The 22,437-nt window shown below is 46.3% G+C and overlaps 2 protein-coding genes across 2 annotated transcripts; one reads left to right on the top strand and one right to left on the bottom strand.

Moving 5' to 3' along the window:
• The first annotated feature begins 1,126 nt into the window (after positions 1 to 1,126).
• Positions 1,127 to 6,076, top strand: lrpap1 (low density lipoprotein receptor-related protein associated protein 1). The gene is made up of 8 exons (XM_062477674.1): positions 1,127 to 1,418; positions 1,776 to 1,920; positions 2,863 to 2,993; positions 3,202 to 3,322; positions 4,204 to 4,359; positions 4,637 to 4,719; positions 5,000 to 5,176; positions 5,297 to 6,076. The coding sequence occupies exons 1-8, from the start codon at positions 1,257 to 1,259 to the stop codon at positions 5,363 to 5,365; spliced, it is 1,044 nt and encodes a 347-aa protein (XP_062333658.1). The 5' UTR covers positions 1,127 to 1,256; the 3' UTR covers positions 5,366 to 6,076.
• Positions 6,077 to 6,921: 845 nt separating this feature from the next.
• dok7b (docking protein 7b) lies at positions 6,922 to 19,736 on the bottom strand. Its single transcript, XM_062478193.1, has 13 exons — positions 19,674 to 19,736; positions 19,522 to 19,582; positions 18,364 to 18,594; positions 17,600 to 17,800; positions 15,569 to 15,688; positions 13,517 to 13,618; positions 12,412 to 13,331; positions 10,607 to 10,681; positions 10,044 to 10,092; positions 9,778 to 9,915; positions 9,592 to 9,657; positions 9,099 to 9,305; positions 6,922 to 7,421 (listed from the first exon to the last, which is right to left on the bottom strand). Exons 1-13 carry the CDS (start codon positions 19,734 to 19,736, stop codon positions 7,285 to 7,287), a joined length of 2,370 nt encoding a protein of 789 aa, XP_062334177.1. The 3' UTR covers positions 6,922 to 7,284.
• Between the last annotated feature and the right edge of the window lie 2,701 nt (positions 19,737 to 22,437).

The raw sequence follows: 22,437 nt of genomic DNA, 5'->3' as shown, positions 1-22,437 counted from the left end.
TCTTGGATCTTAGGGGCCTGCTGCTCTTGTTCCTCCCCGGTAAAGACGAGGGCTCTCTGGTGCCGACCACTGTCAGTCGTCTCTCTCTCTGCGCTGTCCTCCGTAGGCTCCGCCCCCCCACATCCAACGACGATCCTGCCTGCCAATAGAAAGAACCGGTGTTCCCGTGAGGGGGCAGGCTGATCTGAGGCAAGGTGCTGCCAGAGGTTTGGGCACTGGCACTGGAGCTGTTGAGCTTCCCCTGTTGCCTGTTTAAAGGCCTCCCCATTGAGTACTGTGATTAGTTGCAATTCCAGGTGTTGTTTATGAATACAGAATAATAGGCTTAATGTTTGTGGATGGTGATGCATTTTTTAAAGATACGGTTCTGGTGAGTTTATACTTAGTTGCCATAACACACGGGCAGACAGAACAGAGTTTATTTTCCTCGTGGTAACAAGACCATTGTGATGTGTGTTAATGTTTTGTTTGGAATTTAAAATAGTTTGTTGAATTATAATAGTCACAAATGCCATCTCATGACACGCAGATGATCATATTGTGCAGAACCTGGTGCAGGGCTCTCACGTTTTATCAAAAGTTTGGCGTGAGATTACCATAGGTCTACCTGTCAACGTTTGGGTACGTTCTAAGGTATCTGGGAGAGGGGTGCTGGTGTTTCTGATTGGTTAGTAGGTGGCATTAACTCTGTATAACTCGCGACAGCTATCAACTCGGCAGAAAACTTACCTTCGTATGCCTGGCTACATGGGGTTGTGCGTGGGAAATTGAAAAAACAGGGGTTACACATAACCTGTAAACTAACTTAATTTGATACAAACTTGAATGGTTAACTCAGTGTTAGTCACTGATTACTGCTGACATACGCTGTTTTGTGTGTGAAGAGTTTACGGAGTGCCAGTTAGTGGTTAGAAATTACTCAACACCGAAACCCTTTCATTCCAACGCGTGGAGGAATCCTATTTGCTCAGAGGGTGTTGCAGCCTCCGTTACTAGGAAACGATTAAAAAAATTGTATCCGGCAAAATGTAGTTTGGATACGCTCTCAAATGTACTAAGTGAACTACGAAAGTCCCGTGTAAAACATCATATCCCAGAATGCAATGTCACCAGGAAGTAACCGCCCCGTTTAAACACATGACTTCTGGTACCCGGACGAAACATAACAAGCGAGCAGACCTGTGTTTCTGTCAGCACAATAGTACTTTACGGACTATTTATTCATATCCACAACCTGTCTATTAATTTTGTGCAAAATGAAGCTACGCTGTTTGGTCGTCTCATTATGTCTCGGTGTAGGGGTTATGGCAGGAAAATACTCGCGGGAGATGAACGACCATAAGCCGTCTGGGGGGGATGGCAAGACTGTGGAATTTAGGATAGCTAAATTGAACCAAGTGTGGGAGAAAGCTATCAGGGTAAGACGATCCAGACATTTCAGTATTTGTTCAGGCAGGCTACTTATACCGTTCGTATTTATCTCTCTCAACATACCCTAAGTACACAACTTCCTGTTTTTTCATATCCATAGTTACAACATGGTTGATTATCTACACCTGTGTGTGGATAGCAGCTGTATGGGCCTAGTGAAGCATATCCTGGCTGTTCTCCAGTTAGTTAGTTTGTAAAACCAAAGTCTGACAGCAGACAAGACTATCAAAAAGTTATCCCTTTTGGCACTGTTAGCTCCTGTATTATCACAAGAACTGCAGTGATTCATATCAGTTTTAGTAGTAGTTTACTAAGGCATGTTCCCCCTTCCCTCTAACCCCCAGATGCAGTTGCCTCCGGTGCGTCAGGCAGAGCTACACAGCGACCTGAAGATCCAGGAGAAGGATGAGCTCCAGTGGAAGAAGCTCAAGGCCGAGGGTCTGGATGAGAACGGAGAGAGGGAGGCCAAGCTCCGGCGCAGCTTCAACGGTGAGTGGCAGTAGCTTCCCCGGGTGCCTCCATAGTCTGGACTAACCTCCTTGCCTATGTTCTTGAACATTCCTACCACGAGCGCATAGATTTCAAAGCAACATTTATCAGTCAAACGATAAACGGCTAACTAAACTATGTATCCATCGTCCGTCCGTTCTAAATCAGTCCCTCTTTCTAGAAGGCACCTAATTGATTGAGAACGTTTCCCTCTGAGGTTATTCGCCTACTGCACATCTTAAATTATTCAGCACTTTTTTTTTGCTGAGTCCGGAACACAAAATATGAAAGATAAGGGACATGAGGAGGGAACATACCCCTCCGTCCTCTCCTCCTCCCGGAGGAGTTTCCTGCGGGTCGAGGCTACTGCGGAGCGTGACTTATGCAATGGGAGATTGATATTGCGTTGCTTAAGCTTCTCGCCGTCGCTTCTTGTTAGCGTGACAAAACGAAGTCCCTTCAGTTAGCCTTGCAGGGTCATTTCCCATTCCTCATTTATCACATTGAACAAAGTTTCCCTTAAGCTCTCCCGAGGAAAAGGGAAAGGACATCTGAGGGCAGGGAAAGGGATATATGAATTCCGAAAACGTCTTATATCCAAATTCGAGTTCCCAAATGTCCTTTGCATTGGGACCATTCAACTATTCAAATCAAATCAAATTTATTTGTATAGCCCTTTTTACACGCAACCATGTCACAGAAGGCTTCGCATATGCCCATAGAACTGCCCCTCAACCAACCTAAACCCTCAAGGATTGTCTCACTTTAAATCAAAAGTGCTTTCAGAATAGTTAAACAGTGGCCTGTGGCACCCTCACAACTGGGCAGACTACCTCAGTCTTGCTCAGCTCCAACCATTCCCCCAGCAGCTGGTTTGAAAGCCTGTGCTCTTGTTCTCGACGAGGTCCTTAAGGTGTGACCCTCTCCATCTTGTTTCCATAGTGATCCTGGCTAAGTACGGCATGGACGGGAAGAAGGACACCAGGCCGCTGGAGTCCAACAACCTGAAGGACCACGACAGCAGGGAGGGGGAAATGTTCGACGACCCGCGCCTGGACAAACTCTGGAACAAGGTAGAGAGACCGAGGGGGGAACGGGGTTTGGGGGTGGAGGAGGAAAGGGGGTGGGGCGGTGGAATACATCACTCCCATGAAGCTTCCTGGGAAAGCTGTGGGAATTTCCAAGAGCACTGTCATCTGTGTTTAAGGTTGTGTATGGTCGGTCATATGGTCTCAAGCGTTGTCCCAAGTGTTACCCCTAGTCTGGCTTTCCCACCGACAGGCCAAGACCTCCGGAAAGTTCTCTGAGGACGAGATGGAGAGCCTGAAGAGAGAGTTTCAGCACCACAAGGACAAGATCCACGAATACAACATTGTCATGGATACCGTTAGCAGGACAGAGGGTGAGAGCATCAAGCGTTTATTTTTCCTTTTCTCTTGTTTCTCATTGCATCTCTCTCCCTCTCCTCTCACTCTCTTTCTCTCTAATATTGTCTCTTGCCCTTTTCTACTCATATGAGCCCTCCTACTCACATGTAGCCCCTTCCCTGGTTGTTTGTGATTGGTCGTATGGGTCATGTGTTAATGGCAGAGCGTCGTAGCACCCCACCCTGTAGAGGTTGCTACGCACCATCATCCCCAGTCACATCAGATCCCAGCAGTGCTCTCTGAGGTGAACAGCGCTCGCAGCCTTGCAGAGAGAAATGTAGAACGTAGATGTTACCCCTCTCTCTTGACTCGGCACGACCAATAGGCTGTTGCAGACCAACAGAAGAATTTCCCATCATGTTTTCAAAGGTTCTCTCTCAGCCACTTTTCTGCTTGTCCAATGTCATCCGTCAGACCCAACTGACATCCAATAAGAGCTCCCCAAGGCGGGGCTGTCAAAGCCATTCTGAGTTCAATTTCTCTCTGCCCCCTCAATGCCACCTGTCATTGAGTGGATGTCATCTGCTGTTTGCTTCTGGCTACACTCCCTGTGCTTTGTGTAGTTCAGCGTGCGTTTTGATGCACAGACTGTTGGCAAATGCAACAAGCACATTTGTGACTAATTATGTTTTTGCCATTTGAAACCAACAAGGGCAGGCTACATTTGTAAAGGATGTATGTAATTAGCACAAACCTGTCTGTTGGGCAGCGATAGTGAAGGATCTGCTGAGTCACTCTCTCGTCCCTTTCCCCCATCTCTCCTCCCTGGTCTCCCTCTCCTCCTGCACCCACCCGCTCTCCACTGCCTTTCTCAACGCCTCTCTCTCCTCCGTCTCCCTTCCACCCGCACCTGTAGAGATCCACAAGAACGCCATATCTCCTCTGGAGGGCGACGTGAAGGAGGACGTGCTCCACCAGAAGCACACGGACCTGAAGGACAAGATGAGGAACCTGAACCAGGGCTTCGAACGCCTCCGCAAGCTCAGCCATGAAGGCTTCAGCGAGGACAGCGGTGAGTCAACCACTCCTCTCTCCCCCCCACGTACTTAACTCCCTGTACAACCTTACTTGTGCGCACAGAGACACCCTCACACACACAGCAGGGGTTGCTGTGGAGTTACAGAGGGTAATCCCCCTTCATGCTGACTCATGCCAAGTCTCTTCATTTCCACTCTTTTGGCCTCTACTCCGCACTCTCCCTCTTTCTCTGTCTCCCTTTCTTTAATTTATTTTCACCCTCTTTTTTCCTCTCTCTCTGCCCTCGCCACTCTTCCCTCCCTCCTCTGCAGAGTTCCGGGAGCCCCGTGTGATTGAGTTGTGGGAGATGGCCCGGACTGCCAACCTGACAGACGACGAGCTGGACTCTCTCAAGGTGAGCCCCCCCCCCCCTCCTACTGCCCCTACACCTCCTCCCCCGCCTTCTCAATCATGATCCACTGGTATTCACAAAAGGATCCTAGGTTCAACTCCTATCTTAATAAGTAGTGCCACACTAACTATCCTCTGATTTGACCCGCTCCCCGCTCCCCATTCCCTCCACCCCTTCCTCCTCACCTCCTCCATCCTCATCCCCTCCATCCACCCTCCTTTTTTCTCCCCCCGTCCTCCCCTTCTTCACCCCCCCCCCCCCATCCTCCCGTCCCGGCCTGCAGGAGGAGCTGCGGCACTTTGAGACCAAGGTGGAGAAGCACAGCCACTACCAGGAGCAGCTGGAGCTCTCCCACCAGAAGCTGCGGCACGTGGAGGCCCTGGGGGACCGCGAGCACATCCAGAGGAACCAGGAGAAGTACGACAGCCTGGCGGAGAAGACCCGCGAGATGGGCTACAAGGTAGGGAGGGGAGGGGGGTGGAAGGGAGGTACATATTCAGTCAAGAGAGACAATAGAGATGGTAGGGGATAGAAAGAGAGAACACATGCTAACTATCTGTCTGTCTGGGTTTGGTTTCAGATGAAGAAACACATGCAGGACTTAACTAGCAAGATCTCCCGCCAGGGGCTGAACCGCAACGAGCTCTGAGCCTAGCCACCCTCATCCTTTCCCTCATCCTCCCTTTTATCCTCACCCTCATCCTCCAACATAGCTGTCACACACACACCCCCCCCACTCAAACACACATACAAATACAGATGAACACGTCCATTGACACTCAAAATCATTCTTACATACAAGCATTCACTCACTGTCTCGCTTTTGTAGACCAATGTGTAGGGAATTAGTATTTTGATGAGCATTTTCGATTAAGAAGATTTTCTAATATCAATGATGATGATGAACTGTTATGATTCATGGTGTTGATGAAACTGTATATAAGGTTAGACACTTCTACTGACCATTTGTTCATAACTTCTAGATTAATTTGTTGACTACCATATCTGATCCCGGTCCTGCTTATTTTCTAAAGGGTACTGTAAGGTAAGAGAGAGGTACTGTAGTCAGGTACTATTGAACACGAGTTACTGGAAACGTTCTTAATGAAAATGTGTCTATCATGAAATGAAATGTCTGTCGATATCAAAGCAGTGTGATTTTCTGCATTGAATTGAACTATTGATGACACACACAAGAAACATTCCGCTTTGTCATAAAAAAAAATCATTGTCAATGTATGAAGGTTTGTACCTTAACTTTGTGGTAGGAACCTTCAAACTTTCTTTTCAATTAACATTTTATCTAGATTTTTTATAAAACCTACCAACAACCTAATAAAAAATGACTACAAAATCTCCACCTAAGCGTGTGCAATTGAAGTACATCGATTTTAGCAGAGAGGGCAGCAGCCTTAAATTGATACCTGAGGGTGTTGTTCTAAAATGTAAATAGACTTCTCAATCAAACTGGATGGAACAAGATTCAGAAAGGAACATAGTGGCCCAATGTTTAGAGCACTGGAGCAAGACCTAGCAACATTAGTCTCATAAAACAAGGTTTACATTCAACATGTACGATTGAATTGATTGAGTTAATGTCCACCCCCTCCCCTCCTGTGCACAACATTGAACCTGTCAAAACAGTCTATTTATTACATCATTGACACCGGACGGCATTGCACCAACATGGAAATTGACTTCAAAATCTCATGGGCTGATGGGATTGTCATCAGTCATGCCAGTAGAGAAAGTACATGGTTCTGTGATATTATAGATCATTTTCAATTGATTGTCAATTAGCCAGACGCTTGGGTGCTTAAGCCACCTGTCCAGATGAATCAGGTCTAATGCAACTACGTGACCTCTGGTCCATTTGTTTGCTGTAGATCTATAACTACTCCCCCCCCCCTCCCCCCTGCCCATTAGTGGTAGTTAAGGTATGCTTACCATACCAGCTGTGGTATCAATGGGTTAGTTCTGTTAGTCTTTTTAACATGAATATCTTACTTTATCTTCAGTGGAAAAAGTGTAGTCGGTACTTCAACTTTTGTGAGTCTTTTTAAACACGAGTATGTTCGTGTTTAAAAAGACGTGTCATCATGGCTGTGTTGGTACATGCCAACGTGATAGTAGATATGACCAAGTTCACTCACTTCCAGACATGAGTTATACTTGAAGTCTTTCCAACACATACAACCATTAACAAACATTTAAGAAATTGATGCTTTTTGTATAATGTATTTTTGCTTTTGCAGGTGTATCATACAAGTCCCATCAAAGTTAAAAGCAGTCACTATTTACAAGTTGTTTCCAAGAAAGTCAGGCTTTGTCACAGGTTGCACAACATTATACAGTAAACACACCTGCTTTACTGAACATCAATTCCCTGATTAAACATTCCCCAGTTTATACAGCCACAAGGCATGAGTATTGACTAAGTACATGTAAAAAAAAAAAGAGCACACTGAATTTTGGATTTCAGTGTCCTTTGCAGCATAAATACACATGATTTGTAGTAAAAATCTAATTGTCTTATTTCCCTGATTGCGTTGTTTGGGGGCAGAGGGGTTAGGTCTGAGGGCCCCACCTCCTCTGCTCCAGCTCGGCCAATCGGTCCTCCCTCCCCTGCGCGTGCTCCGCCCCCACCCTCTGGGCCGTCTCCGTGGCTGCGATGTCTATGTGGGCGTACCTGGTGGAGCCCCCTCCTGGACGGAAGAAAAAATAACACCCCAATCAGATAACAGCTGTGCTAGGCACACACGTATGAGCTGCTGGCCTAGTTCTCTTCCATCACAGCAATCACATGCTATCATACTTACAGTAATGATGTTAGACTGTGAATAAGCACTTATAAATTCATGAAATAATGGGTCACACGGAAGCCATTGGAATTGGACACAGTTATAGTCTGAAGGAAATACACCTTCACAATGTGCAGTGTGGACCCTAACCTGTGAGACTGTGTCTGGCAGCACAGTAACAGTAGGCTGGAGCCATCATTAGGATTAGGGTGAAGCAAGCAGTTAAATAGAGGGGGCATAGCACGAACACTTATGTAATTTCACTGTTAAACCAATTACCTACAATCACAAAGCAGAGTGGCTCATAGTTTATCATATAAGTGAATATGTATAATGGACAATATGGCATTGGGGTCAATAGCATTCAGTATCATAACTTTTTTAAATTATGAGAATAGAGCTCTATGGAATAATTTCAAGTTATCTATTCTTTTGTTATGAGTTTTGAAATTAAATGGTATTTATATTATTTCTAACAAACTCTAAACACTCCTAAATGTGAGCCCTGAAATTTGAGAAAGCCTTACATGTTTGTTACATAAAAATTCGATTTCACACAAACACCACAATACACATGTTCTGGCAGTACATAGACATGGCACAGATCCATTCCTTGGGGGAATAAAACCCTAATATATTATTTATTGCTGCCATAAACTGATAATTTGTGCACTGGGAATCTGAGCTGCACCAAGCAAACAGCAAATAAGATATATGACTGGTTTGGATGTTAATTTTTTTATTCCACAGGGAATATTTGAAATACTATATCAGTGTTGCCATCAAAAGCAGAGATGTGAAAATGAGGAAATTCCCTGTTCAGCACTCTGGCTTAAAAAAGTGATTCATTGCAGATCACACTGTGTTTCCATGGAGACTTGTTGAAACTGCTTATGTGACAACTCTGTCCGCAGACACTTTCAATTTAAATTATATTATTTAAAAGCCAATTTATTTTTAATACAGGGGTAGTACATGTACAACAATGGTATGGTATTTTACCATACTCTATTTTAAAAGATAAAGTTATAGCCAACTGCAAGAACAAAGCCACCAGCCAAACCAACAAGCCAATCAAAGTAAGCTAAGCAGAAATCTTCCTGATCTGTCCATAGAGTCCTGCATGTCTGCTCACTCTTATCTGTCACGTGTCAGCGAAAACCATGTCACAGGGCTGTTTAGCCTAACCTTCAGAAGTACTTTAAAAAACGAGACTAAAGGAATATTCCCTTTTGTGCCTACACTAGGTATGTCTGCCTGCAAAGTTCTTCATTCATTTAACTAAAATAAGGTGAAGTGATGTTACCACCATACGAGATATATTACCTGAACAATGGCATGCTGTTTTACATTAATTCAATCTGTTTAGAAAGAAAGTAATTGATAACTGCGAGGGCAAAGCAACCTGCCAAACCAATGAGCCAATGCACATCTTCAAATAAAGCTGCATACACTGCCATTTTGGCTCAGATTTTCTGACCAGTGCAGACAGCTGCGGCAGAGAAGGGTAAAAACATTGATCCAAAATGGCCGCCCAGGGCTAGTTGTTCTTACTGGGTCTGCGTAGCAGCAAAGCGTTACCTCTCGCTGTAGTGGGTGTAGAGGAGAGAGCGGGGGTGCTTGCCACAGCGGGCCCCTCCAGGTCCAGCTCCATGTAGAGCGTCTCTCTGCTAGCGTTAGCTTTAGCCACTGGGCTGACGGGGATGTTGACATAGTTTGCGCTGTCACTACGGGCCCTCACCTTCAGGGACGGGGAGGGGCCCTCTGGGGGGGGAGTAAAGAAACTCCCTGTAGAAGCAAAGAAAAGTCAAACAAAAGAGTCAATAAGTGACATGCCATAAGAACATGATTATGATAGGAAAAGACTGGATGTGTAAGCTGGAAGGGTTAAAGGCAGGGTAGATAAGTTTTGCAGAACTAAACATTTTTGTATCAGGATGTTAAGTTTATTTCAGCAAATATGACAAAAAGGGAATCTCAAAAACATGACCTACTCTGCCAATTATTAGTTAATATAGCTTCATGTTCTCTTGTATGGATTGCATTCCCTCTATTGAAGACATGTGACACTTACTGTACTCTTCTAGTCGGAGCTCTCCACTCCTCAGGGCTTCAGTCAGCTCATGAGCAGACTTAAGATCTACAGAGTGTAGGAGTACAGCTACTCTCAGTGATTCAGCCATGGTAGCGTTGAGTTGAAGTATAGTGGCACTCCCAAAAGCTGACGTAGAACTGCGAACACATTCATGATGGGTCTTACCTGAGACTGGCGAGTTGTGTCTGTGGAGCACAAGTTTGCCAGGGGGAGGGGCCTTTAGGGGCTCTAGAGAACAGGACCAGGGTACCCCCTCGCCCCGCTCCCTCCTCCGCTCCTCCTCCCTCTGTTTGGATGGTTGGTCTGTGACGTTCAGAAAAACAACATTCAGTTTTGTCAGGTAAACATCGGTTTTCAATACGTATTGAACGCATGGCTGAACTCATCGTCGTACTGTGCAGATAAATTAAGAACTATGCAGGCAGACCGACCTGGTATAGGCGTGGAAGGGGACGGTCTTGTTAATGCTGCACTGGTTCCCTGTGAAACAAGACTGATATGGTTAGACTAAACATGACAGATGGACAGTCCCGTGACATCTGTCATGTGTCAGCAATAACAGTAACAAGGATCAAGCGTGCAGGACCCATGGACAGATCAAGGCAGAGAGAAAACCAGGAAGAAATGACGGACAGAATGTATTTGAGCAAGGCCCCAGGATTGGCAAACAGGTGAGCAATATTTACATTTAGCAGACGCTCTTATCCAGAGCGACTTACAGTAAGTACAGGGACATTCCCCCGAGGTAAGTAGGGTAAAGTGCCTTGCCCAGGGACACAACGTAATTTGGCACGGTGAGAATCGAACCAGCAACCTTCTGATTGGTAGCCCGATTCCCTAACCGCTCAGCCATCTGACCCCCCATATGAACAACAGAAAACAAGGAATGTTATGAAAGAACATTAGGAATGGGAATATTGGAAATATTGTCCTGATGGTGGGTCAATTAGGAACTATGAATTCATTACTGCAAAACAACCCCATGACATCTTACCTGTAAATAGCCTCTTTCCTGAGATGAGTACCATTGCTCATGGGAAATGTAGTTTAGGTCTGAACAGTGATTGCACTGGATGGGGGCATAAGTATGAGGCAGGTGGGGTTACATTGCTACCATCACAACACTAGTAATCAGACATGCAGAGAGAGAACGGAGGAAGAAAACTAGCAGAAGTGCGGAAAAAGGAACGGAAAATACAGAAATCCATGCTGCCAGTAAGGGGAAAGGTGCAGTCTGTCTGGAGCTGCTGACATCACCATGAGACCACACTTGAGGTGACGTAGAATGACCTGGCAAAGTGGAGGTGGATGATGGAGGGCAAACAGACAAAAGAGGAGAGTGATGGGGTGGGTGAGGGCATGAGGAGAGGGAGGGAGGGAGGGACGAGTGAAAATGGGGAATGGGACAAGAAGCGAATGAGAGTGGGCCGGTGCTAGACAGAGAGGCGACCGAGGTTATAAAAGCAGGCGTGATGGATCTGGTCAAATCAGGCCAATTAGCTACAACAGTGACATTAGCGCTGGCTGTTGGGTCTGTCTGAGAGGAAAATAAATGGCTGTCTGGGGAGAGGGGGGCAGCACTGTCATCGTTGGGCGCTGTGTAAGTGTACGTCGGTGCCCAATTAGTCTTCTTGAAACACAATGTAACACACTGCAAGGCATGTATAATTCTAGAACACTGTTGTTGTAGAAAACAAGGGCCTCGTGGTTCCAGTTCTTTACAACACATTGTGTTCTAGATTTAGCCCGTGACCACAGCCTAGTCTATAACAATGTTTTTGCCTAATATCCCTGATGTATTGTGGGTTTTATTCGGTTAGATAATTGCAAGGTACATTACTGGGCTCAGAATGCTCAATCTACAAAGACACAGTGAGGTACTTTTCTATCAGAGGAAGATTTGGAAAAATTAAAAAATATTTTGCAACCTCAAAGAATAGCACCGGTTTTCTGTGTTTCACCCTGTTTCATCACATCTAATTAGCCTCTCCGGATCCCTCTCCTACTATCTGTCAGACATGTTTAGCATCCACAAGACAAGTTGTTTTGTTTCGGCTGCGGATGATAATTTGCACTACGAGGAGAAAATAAAAAAAGCAACAAACCATTTCAAATACAAAGGAGAAACAAAATCTATTGGAGACATTAACAATGAATGCGCTAAAGGGCGACTATCAAAGGGAGAGACGTGTGTTCCTTTCCGACAGCTGTTGAAAGGAGACTGGAAATGCTCAGAGTTGCTCTGACAGTCTGTAATCCTTCTCCCTCCTTCTACCTCCCCCCATTATGTGTCTCTATCTACCTTTAAAACTAAAGGAAATTGCCTGCATAATTAGCAGTTAACAGTTGTGATTTAATTAATCTGAATCTAAGCAGTGCCACAGCTCTTTGGTTGGATGAGTTTGGGGGTAGTTTGTATGCATAGCCATCTGTGAGCTCTCTCACATCAATTCAATAGAATGAGTGCTGATAACTTTTTGCCTTTGTTAAAAAACAAATTAAAAAAAACATCAACATTAAAATATATACAGTTGTCAGCTGTCAATGTCTGTTTGCCTATGCAGTTGCAGTACTAGCCAAGTTGATTTCATCCCATTTTTGTTTCTAACACTGCATAAATACATCGGCAAAACCTTTCAGCTAGGGAGTAATAAAATAATAGCTTTCTGGTGCCTACACAGCTGAAAGCTCAGTGTGTTGCCAATGGCCCAATCTCACATCTGGAAATAGAGATTATGCAGCTACCTAACCAAGAAGATAAAAAATCCATAAAATGGGTATAGAATAGAAATGATTTACCTGTGTCCCCCTACACACTGGACAGCCTGGTAGGGGTGGTAATCTGAAGGTGGCTGGTATTGAGCTGCAGTGCTCAGAATTTTCCACAGGGGGCGCTTTTGTCTCCCTGCCCTGAGACAGAGGCCGCTCTATAGGGGACATGCATCGCCCCCCAGCCCTATGGAGAGGGGGGTTCGGTGGGTCATCACTCAATCCCTGACCCCCTACACCCCCACCAGTCCTCCTGTCCTTGCCCATTTCGGGTATACCTGCCCGGGCTAACGGATCCTTTAGAGTCTGGCTATGAAGCAGGTTCCTGGGTGTGTCATAGAGCAGTCGTAGTAGGCTGGGGACATGGTATTCCTCTCCTTGCCTTTTGGGGGCAGTAGGGGAACTAGTATCGGCGCTAGGGGGACAAGAGCAAGGTGGAGGGGTAACAGGGCTATAGTCTGGGGTACATCCTAGCAGGGGTGGAGAGAGAGGAGGTGGAGGTACAGGAGGTGGGGGGGGAGGTGCTGGAGGAGGGTGGAGACTGAACTGGGACCCAAACTCCTCCCCCCCTCCCTGACCGGCTGTGTCCAGACTACATGAAGAAAAACTCCCAGAGTATGATGATTGGCTGCTGGTGGCGATGCCAATTCCACTGTCCAATGAGCTCTGCCGCCCGCTGTCGTGGAGACCGCGTACATGGCGCTGGTTAGAGGAAGGACGAATCACAGAGCCTCCCACCACAGCTGCATAGAGACAATCATCCGGATTGGGCGAGCCCTTTGTCGTAGGAGCAGCGAACAAGGACTCTGACGAGGGATGCAATCTCCGGCCTGGCTCTGCCCACAAAGAGAGATGGTTCCCGTAGCTTGTGTCCGATTGGCTGGAGGAGGAGCTGGAGATACTGCTGTGGTCATCCCCGGCAACGGAGGTGCTATAGCTATACGTGGAGGCTTGAGAGAGAGCGAGAGAGAGCGAGAGAGCGAGAGAGCGAGAGAGCGAGAGAGAGAGAGAGAGAGAGAGAGAGAGAGAGAGAGAGAGAGAGAGAGAGAGAGAGAGAGAGAGGGTAAACCTTAGTATGTTGTTTAGTGCAGTGTCTGAGACATGACGTGTACCTGTGCTGCTGTGTGACGTGTACCTGTGCTGCTGTGTCTGTGAGACAGCACACTGAGTCTCCTCTCCAGCTCCGATGCTTCCTGGCTGATCCTCTCTTCTGAGACCGACGGGTTGGCACTCGGATCTGCATGCACACACACAGACAAAGGACGGAAAGAATTACTGTTTTATCTCATGGATCAGCAAAAACAACAGTCAAGTAAATTTAAAACTCAAAGCTTAACAAGTACAAAGGCCTGCAGGCACACACACACACAAAAAGACACACTAATAGTCCGTTGATACTGAGATGAATAACATCAGACCTCGAGGGAGTGTTCTTTAATCATAAACCTTGAACAGTATCCAAACCAAGTTTGACTGAAAACTTTATCAGACTGGAGACAACCTTATACGAAACAGTAAGGCTGAACACATCTTTATCAGTTTTAAAGAGAAGAAAAACACGAGAGAGGGGGAGACAGATGGAGGGGGAGAGACAGAAAGCTAGAGACGGGGGGAGGCTGAGTTAGAATTTGAGAAAACACTTAGGAATTCCCCGTCCAGTGCAGTTTAGATACATCGAACACATCTGATGTTCTTTTAAAGGAAAACAACTTTGTCTATAGTAACTAGTCCAGACGGACACTCTGCCATGATTAATGCAGCGAAGTGTTACATAAGAACTTGCTGGAGAAGTTGCTGGAGAAGTTGCTGGGGGCAAATTTCAAAACTATTTAGCATTTCCTATATATATATTTTTTTTATATCACAATCATTTTATTCAGACTACAGAGAAATGCGAGACAGATAAATAAAAACTTTCTCATTTTAAGTATGTCATTTTTTCAAAAATAATTCTCCAAGTTAATTTAGACTTTTTCAAAGTTATGGATGCACCCCCGAAGTTTTCTTCATGCTTGAGATTACTGTCTGTCTAGCTCCCAAACCCTGCCAATCTTTTCCAGGATATGGTTTCACTTCGACACAGTAGTCTGCCAAACACAAGATTTAGCGTTAAACCCTGCCAATTTACACTCCTAATACAGCTGCATATCTAAGGGGTGTGTGTGTGTGTGTCGGATCACTTTAATGAGGTGGAAAACCTCTGCCAAATTATGCAGGTAAATTAAGGACATATTGCATTGACAGGTGTGACTGTGTGTACGTCAGTGTGTATGTTTTCTCCAGGCTACAAGACGGCGTTGGGTGGGGGTGTCAAGAACATAACCCCCAAGATCTCTACAGCAAAGTTAGCGCCGTTGCAGCTAATGCTAACCGCAGTGCCTCAGATGTCAGGCTGGCTTGCAATGCTCCACGGGGTGTCGGCTAACGCTGGCTAGCCTGTGCTAATTATAGTGCCTTTGCAGCACTGAATGTCTCCGCCTAAAACAGGCTACAGCTAAAGATCCCAAAGCTGGTAAATACACAGAAGCACTTGGAAAGTTAGAGAGATGCCATGGACATTCACCGTCGTCTGTAGACAACATGCATTTGTGTTAATGTCTTAAGACCACCATGATTTTTTGAATTGATTAGGCCCTGATGCAAAATCAGAACTTTAACAAGTTTTTGTGAATCCGAACCTGAGCTTAGACCAGTGTTACAGGGCTGTAGTACTTGGAAATGGTTTAGTCAGGTCCAGAGGCATTTGGTTTTTCAGGTTTCTGTGGTGCTGTTTTGAAGGTGTTAGATCCTGAGCACATGTCATATTTAAACAGAATGTGAAGCTCTCTCAGAACACTACCCTCATACACACACACAAGACCTTTTAATCCAAACAGTGACCCTCAGGGCTTTGAGCATGTGATGCCACATCTACCCTGGCGCCCGACACATACACACACACACACATTATCTAGCCATGTGCTGGACTTTAATTATAGAACCAAGATGCCCTTGAGCTAATTCTTAGTCAAAACAATGAGGTGAGAAGAAAATACACGACACAAAACTGAGGAATAAGTGTGTGTATGGGGTGTGTGTGTGCACATGCGTGTGTTGTTTGCGTGTGTATGCCTGGATGTTGTTTGTGTGTGAGTTGTTGTGCATTCATGTATGTTATGTGTGTGTGTGTGTGTGTGTGTGCACCCACCTGGCAGGGCAGGTCTAAGGCCATGCGAAGCTCGACTGGGAGAGATCCCTCTGACGATGCAGTCAAACAGGAAGCTGATCTGCTCCCCCTCCGCACAGGACAGGAAGAACACTCCGGCCCCTGAGAGAGGGGAGGGAGAGCAGGAGGAGAGGGGAGTGAAGAACACTCATCTGCATTCACGTCCCGGCTCTGACGGCCCCTCTACACGCTCTGTCGATTTTGATCACTCGCCCGGTTGGTCCGTCGAGGCCAAATTGCAACAGCCTTAACTGTTCATGTCACTGAACAGTTAGTCTCGTCTCGGTGTCAATTTAGCCGGTGTAACAAGACAACACCATCCCCTGGGACTCCATACACACACTGCTACCGTGTGTGTGGACACACCCGAGGACTGCTGGTGATACATTCCCGCAGCAACACTCGTCCGTGGGCGCCATGCCACAGTGATACCCTTCGACACTTAACACGTTAGCGTCTGCGTGGTCACCACCGGAAAGGCACATGCGAGGGTCTTCTCAGAATGCTCATCTTACCACTCCCGAGTTGAGACGAGGAGGCCTTAGATGAGGGTTTGAGGGAAGGGCTTGAGTCGATGGTATAAAAGGTTTTGTTAGGTCAAAATGATGGTCCACTGGTATTTACTTGATTTCATATGGATCAATATGTGTGTGTGTGTGTTCTTATATTGGCACATTTGAGTGGCTATAATCCGTACTAATGGTGTGTGTGAACAGTATCTAATAGTTGTTTAAGTGTGTGTGTGTGTGTGTGTGTGTGTGTGTGTGTGTGTGTGTGTGTGTGTGTGTGTGTGTGTGTGTGTGTGTGTAGGAAAACAGATCACAGAGCCGATAAGTCATGTATCTATGCGGACAACCCAGACATGGGCTCTACTCCAGCACACACACACACAAACACACACACCGTCTTTATGACTACATTTTAGGCTCAGCTCAAACACTTTCACTGCCTAACAGACACACCATACACACTATGTATATTGATATATCACTATATCAAACTGGCTGCAGAACCAGTGGATTCTGGGTAACATGGTGATTACGAGAGAGCGAGCGGCAGTGATAGGCTGTTATGACACAGGGGGTGTTGTATTTATAGCTGCTATTTGTCAGAATAATGAAACCCAATGCCATGGACCTCACAGTTATTTCTGTATGGTGCGTGTGTTTCACTCCCTCTCTCCCTCTCTCCCTCTCTCCCTCTCTCCCTCTCTCCCTCTCTCCCTCTCTCCCTCTCTCTCTCTCTCTCTCTCTCTCTCTCTCTCTCTCTCTCTCTCTCTCTCTCTCTCTCTCTCTCACACACACACACAGACACAGACACACACACCACAAGTCGAATGACCAGCTACTGTCACTTTCACTATACTAAATTCTGTTCATTTATAACCACACAAATGTCAGTATATAAAAAGGTGAAAATTATAAGAAAGTAACAACAAAAAAAGTATATCGCATAAGAACCTCAGCATAGCGCTCAAAAAGTAAGAGTCAAAACCTAAGCCTATTAAAGGAAGACCCCCAACACACGGCACCCACCCCATCCAAACACATTTAACTGCCTCTCATTCTCCACATTCCTGCACCATCAACTGGACATACAAAGAATACCTGCACCACCTATTAACAACACTCTCACACACACAGACGTGATGTGAAATGGATAGTGAATGCATAGAAAAACATTTCTCCAATCTCCAGTTGCTAATAAAAAAGTGATCTCTTCATATTGGTCTGTCGGTATAGGGCTGTCCAGTACAGGAGACTAACAGAGGTCCAGTACTATAAAGTCAACTATGCTTTGAGAGTCGTGCTATAACTATATCACGCCATGAGAGTAACATTACAAAACTGTACTCCACTATGAGAGGAAAACATAATTTACACTACACCATGACAGTATGTATAGTATATATAGTATAATACTAAGCTATGACAGTAACAGTGACGCGTCAGCAGGGCCTCCAGCATGGAGTGGTCGAGGAAGGAAGAGAGATAGGAGGGGTTCTCTACTCACAATATCCACAGCGAGTTCCTCCCTCAAAGACAAAGCCGCTGGGCACGGCGCCATAGCGACGCAGCTCCGACAGCTTCCACTGGCCAATGACGGTCGGGGGGAGGTCCCTGGTCAGGACCAATAGGTCGTTGCACAGGTGGAGGGAGGCGGGGCCACTCTCCAGTTTGGTACCAGGCTGAATGCCTACTGTGAACCTGTGGACTGGGAGAGAGAGAGAGGGAGAGAGGGAGGGAGAGAAATGGACGTGTTTGAAGAAAACACAACCACCGAGGCACACAGTAAACAAGCCCGTTATCAAATGGATGAGAGAACACAACATTCACACCGCTAGGAGATACAAGGGTCTGTAATTATGATGAAACACTCGGCTATGCTCTATTGGCTTCCATTCATCATCGCTGTGTTTCAGTAGACAGACCCGCTCGAAACCAAGTGACGAGCAGGTCCCTCTATCTTGATGTCTTTCTTATTTCTCAGTCTATACCTTTCTCTCTCTTTCTTGCCCTGTCTATCTCTCATTCTCTCTCCCTATCTCATTCTTTTCACCTCTCTCTCTCTTCCCATCCCTCTCTCTTATATGCACACACACACTCACGAAAGTCACCTCAGGACAACAGAATCAGACAGTGACCTGCAAACTTGTTTAAATTATTGATCAGTAGCCAATTAGCATGCAGACAGACCTTATCTCCAGTCAGGGGGGCCTTGTCTCTCTGTCACACAGTTCAAATCAACACACACACACACTCTCCATCCCTCCTCACCCTCTCCCAGGCTGTAACGGAGGCGGGCATCCCAGGCCAGCAGGCCCTCCTGGGTGTCGAAGCCCAGCGCCAGGCTCTGTCCGGGGCACAGCAGGGTGAGGGTGTAGGCCACCCCGTCATAGCCCTGGCCGGGCTCCAAACCACAGATCCCCTCCAGTGTCAGGTGCACCCGCTCCCGGTGGCCCCGCGCCCTCTCCCCCCGGTCCTTGTACACCAGCAGAGACAGGCAGTCTGGGAGAGGCGGGGGGGAAGAGGGAGAGGTTTGAATTGAGGAGAGAGAGGGGACAGAGAGAGGGGATAGGGTGGTGCAGTGGAGGAGTGATGGACGAGAAGAGGGGAAAGGGATAGAAAGACAGAGGCGGGGCAAAGGGATGGAAAGAAGAAATGAAAAATAAGAAATGATGGCAGGTGGCAGGTGTGGTATGGAGGAGAAAAAAAAGGAACAGACTTTCGGACAGCGAGGGAAAGGATGATGGATGGGATCTGTTTGTGCAGTTCTAATGAACGCTATCATGATACGTGAAACTGAAAACGTGCCCTGGTACGAGCATACTTAGTAACTATGGAATGTGTGCGTATTCGGTGAAACCATACAGCTGTCAAAACAGTCACTAAAACAATGGAGTGATCCAGAATCACAGCTGCAAACAAACCCAGTTGAATGTGCCAAGACTACACACAGGCACACACACTTACACACTCAGCACAATATAGTAGCAAATACCAGCAGTATGAATTTAATTTAGATTGATTAAGAAAGTTATAAAATGTGGGCCTGGCAAAAGTTTGGAACATATGGGACAACATTTTATAAGAAATCAAAAGATGCAAATATAAAATATATAAAAAATATTAAAAATAAATACATTATTCAGCATATTATTTAGTTCTGGCTGTTGCACAATCTCACCACGTGTTTACTGCAATGTGATATTTGTGCTATGCGCTCTGGGTGGCGGGTTGCCAAATGTCACATTGACAAGTTGTGTCGTTAGTTTAATTCCCCAAAATCAGCCGCCTGAGCTTTTGATTAAAGTCTTTGGCTTCGGAACACTTTACTAAGCAACAGGGAACTAATGCAGAAACACTGCAGATTTCAACCAAGAGCAGTTAGTTGGTTGCTAGTCACATTATAAATAGAAGCGGTTTGCTACGTACCCGCGACCGGAGAGGGCTTCCCAAGCACGACCCACCGGCTCTTCCACTGGAAAATACAAGGAAATACAAGTAATCACAAAATGAATCATTCAGATGGATCCACACGGTAACATATTGATATCATAAAGATGAAGTTGACTGGAACATTGCACCTTTTCCATCTTTAAACTTGACTTGTCCCTCAGCGACAACTGTATCCCGTCATCTTCTGTCATGGTTCCGAACAGCTGTGTGTAGACTGTGTGTGTGTATGAGAGAGAGAGAGAGAGAGAGAGAGAGAGAGAGAGAGAGAGCAGAGAGAGAGAGGAGAGAGAGAGAGAGAGAGAGAGAGAGAGAGAGAGAGAGAGAGAGAGAGAGAGAGAGAGAGAGAGAGAGAGAGAGAGAGAGAGAGAGAGAGAGAGAGAGAGAGAGAGAGAGAGAGAGAGAGAGAGAGAGAGAGAGAGAGAGAGAGAGAGAGAGAGAGAGAGAGAGAGAGAGAGAGAGAGCATAGCTCGCAGTCAACCAGGCCCTGCCCTGTTCCGGCAGTGGAGTCAGTTTCAAAATAACTTTTAACGGCCCACCCCCATCGGAGGCCCACAGGCACGACTCTCTCCCCAGAAAAACACGCCACTCAGGCGGGACACAGAGGCCAACCACCCACGGTGGACCGTGCCAGAGTTTGTCCAGTTGTTGGGCTGTGTCAGAGATGATTGTTTACCTTGTAGCCAATTTGATTAAACTTACATAACAGGCGCACCTTTCACTTAGCTCAGAGAGTTGGCACGCAGACTGCAGTCTGGGACAGGGATATGGGCTGGCTTATGTCTGTGGCCAACAAATCCTTGTACTAATTTTATTATTTTTTCATGAACGACAAACTATCACATTATGTGCCTGTTTAACAGACGAAGAACAGGATGCAATCCAATCATTGAAAATAAATTACTTTAATTTTTTCCCCATAAATAAATTTATTCTACAATAACATTAATTAAAGGAGCAAAATAACTATTTTAATTAATCAATACTTATTATGATCTTGGAAGATAGTGAAAGTCATTTCTGTTAGACAATCATTGTGGGTGACAATTTAAGCATTGATAAGTTGAACATCATGTCATGGAGTCATAAACTATCTTCATAGAAAAGGTTACAGGCCGCAACTAAACTTCTAGCATATTTTTCTCCCAGATGTCTCTGCCATGCTAGCCACTGTGCATGCAAGGGTTCTCACACAAAGGTGGCCTTGAACTTGCTCCTGTCCACCTGACCCTCACTCTGCCCCTCTGATTGGCCCTTGGCCGCCACTAGCGAGGGGAGCTCCGACGTCTGGTACACGCCCTTTCTCACCCTGCTGCCACGGCAACGGAGCTCCGAGGCCACGCCCTCCCAGTTGTGTCCCAGGTCGGAATCTCTGGAGCCCCGTCTGAGATTCCTTGTTCCAGAATCTTCCGGGTTGGAGAGGGCCCCAATGCGGTCCACGTCCAGCGCTTTCTTGGGGCCCCGCCCGGGGCGCAAGGGGGACTTAGACTTCCGCCGCGAACGCGGGGGAGGAGGTGGGGGAGGGGGGCAGGGTTTGGAAGAGGAAGGCACCTTCTGGGTTCTAAAACTGCCTCCTCTCTCCTTTCCTCTCCCTTTCCTGTCTTTACCTGGAGGACGGAGAGTGGGGGCTGCTTAAACGCAATGTGTCCACACACACGCACGTCAAGCATGCACGGGTTGACTCACAGCAAGCCGGTACACACACTGGCCTCAACACACAATGACCAACTCTGAATTCATTGTCATTGTTGAGTGTCAACTGAAACACACATGGTAGAGAATCATACGTGCAAGAAAGATCAAACAACTTTCTGAAAGAGGACTGTTAACAGAGGGGGTCTAACTGACCACATACAGAGCAAGCAGATAAGTCCCTGTCATAACATTTCTCCACAACTAATCACTGTTGATGTGTGTGTGTATGTTGTAACCATGGAGTGAGCACATTTGGGCACCGGCTGGTAACACCCGTGAAAGTGTCATATTTGACTGAATGTGACAGAATGTGAATATGTGAGCTTTCACAGATTTACCCAATCAAAAACACGCACGCACACACACACACACACACAGGCAGCTGGTAGAGGCCAGTAGACTGAGTGGATCTGACAGACAGATTGTGTGACATCATGGGAAAAAGAGACCAGTGTGTGTGGGGGGGGGGGGACTGCAACCCCCACCATGAGCTATACACTGCCATCTGCTGGGGGAATAATAGAGAAAGAGGAGAAATGGGAGGTAAGCTTTAATTTGGGAAAGACTGAAAGGGGAAAAAAGGAAAGGGTGGAGATAAAAAGAGATAAGGAGGGCAAGAGAAAGAGAGCTGGAAAGAAATCTCAACAGTAAAAAAATAAATAAAGATGTAAATCTTTCCTTTGTTTTTCCTAACTACTTCTCTAGCTTACCAATAGATGGCGCCAGGGTCCCTCTCCCTCTCTCCCTCTCTCCCTCTCTCCCTCTCTCCCTCTCTCCCTCTCTCCCTCTCTCCCTCTCCCCCTCTCCCCCTCTCCCTCTCTCCCTCTCTCCCTCTCTCCCTCTCTCCCTCTCTCCCTCCCTCCCTCCCTCCCTCCTCTCCTGGCCTCCATGCAACCTTTTACAACTAGTAAACACTTGAGAAACGACTCATGAATCATACTTGTGTGTGTGTGTGATGTTTGTTGACCTCTGAACCCAATCTCTGAACCCAGTTCCTCTGCTCTTCTGTCTCAACCGTCAGAGAGCAGCTGGTATGGTCATATACCACATACACATGCACACACGCAGACACATACACACCCATATACACCCCTTGAGAGATAGGAGTGTGGGGCGGAAACAGAACCTGCTTGTTTGTGGGATACCAGCGCTCCTTGCCTGACTAAGCTTGCCTAACTAGGCATTGAGTGGAAGGGAGGC

This window comes from Osmerus eperlanus, chromosome 14, assembly GCF_963692335.1.
Source record: "Osmerus eperlanus chromosome 14, fOsmEpe2.1, whole genome shotgun sequence".
Taxonomy (NCBI): Eukaryota; Metazoa; Chordata; class Actinopteri; order Osmeriformes; family Osmeridae; genus Osmerus; species Osmerus eperlanus.
The sequence above is the reverse complement of the archived record's forward strand: the minus strand, read 5'-3'. Positions and strand labels throughout refer to the sequence as shown.

Coding starts and splice junctions, on each gene's coding strand:
- dok7b (XM_062478193.1), bottom strand. CDS start 19,736: ATGACAGAAGATGACGGGATACAGTTGTCGCTGAGGGACAAGTCAAGT. Junction 19,583..19,673: donor CAAGTTTAAAGATGGAAAAG/GTGCAATGTTCC, acceptor TTACTTGTATTT/CCTTGTATTTTCCAGTGGAA. Junction 9,306..9,591: donor GCTCCGACTAGAAGAGTACA/GTAAGTGTCACA, acceptor TTGCTTCTACAG/GGAGTTTCTTTACTCCCCCC.
- lrpap1 (XM_062477674.1), top strand. CDS start 1,257: ATGAAGCTACGCTGTTTGGTCGTCTCATTATGTCTCGGTGTAGGGGTT. Junction 1,921..2,862: donor GCTCCGGCGCAGCTTCAACG/GTGAGTGGCAGT, acceptor TTGTTTCCATAG/TGATCCTGGCTAAGTACGGC. Junction 4,720..4,999: donor ACGAGCTGGACTCTCTCAAG/GTGAGCCCCCCC, acceptor CCCGGCCTGCAG/GAGGAGCTGCGGCACTTTGA.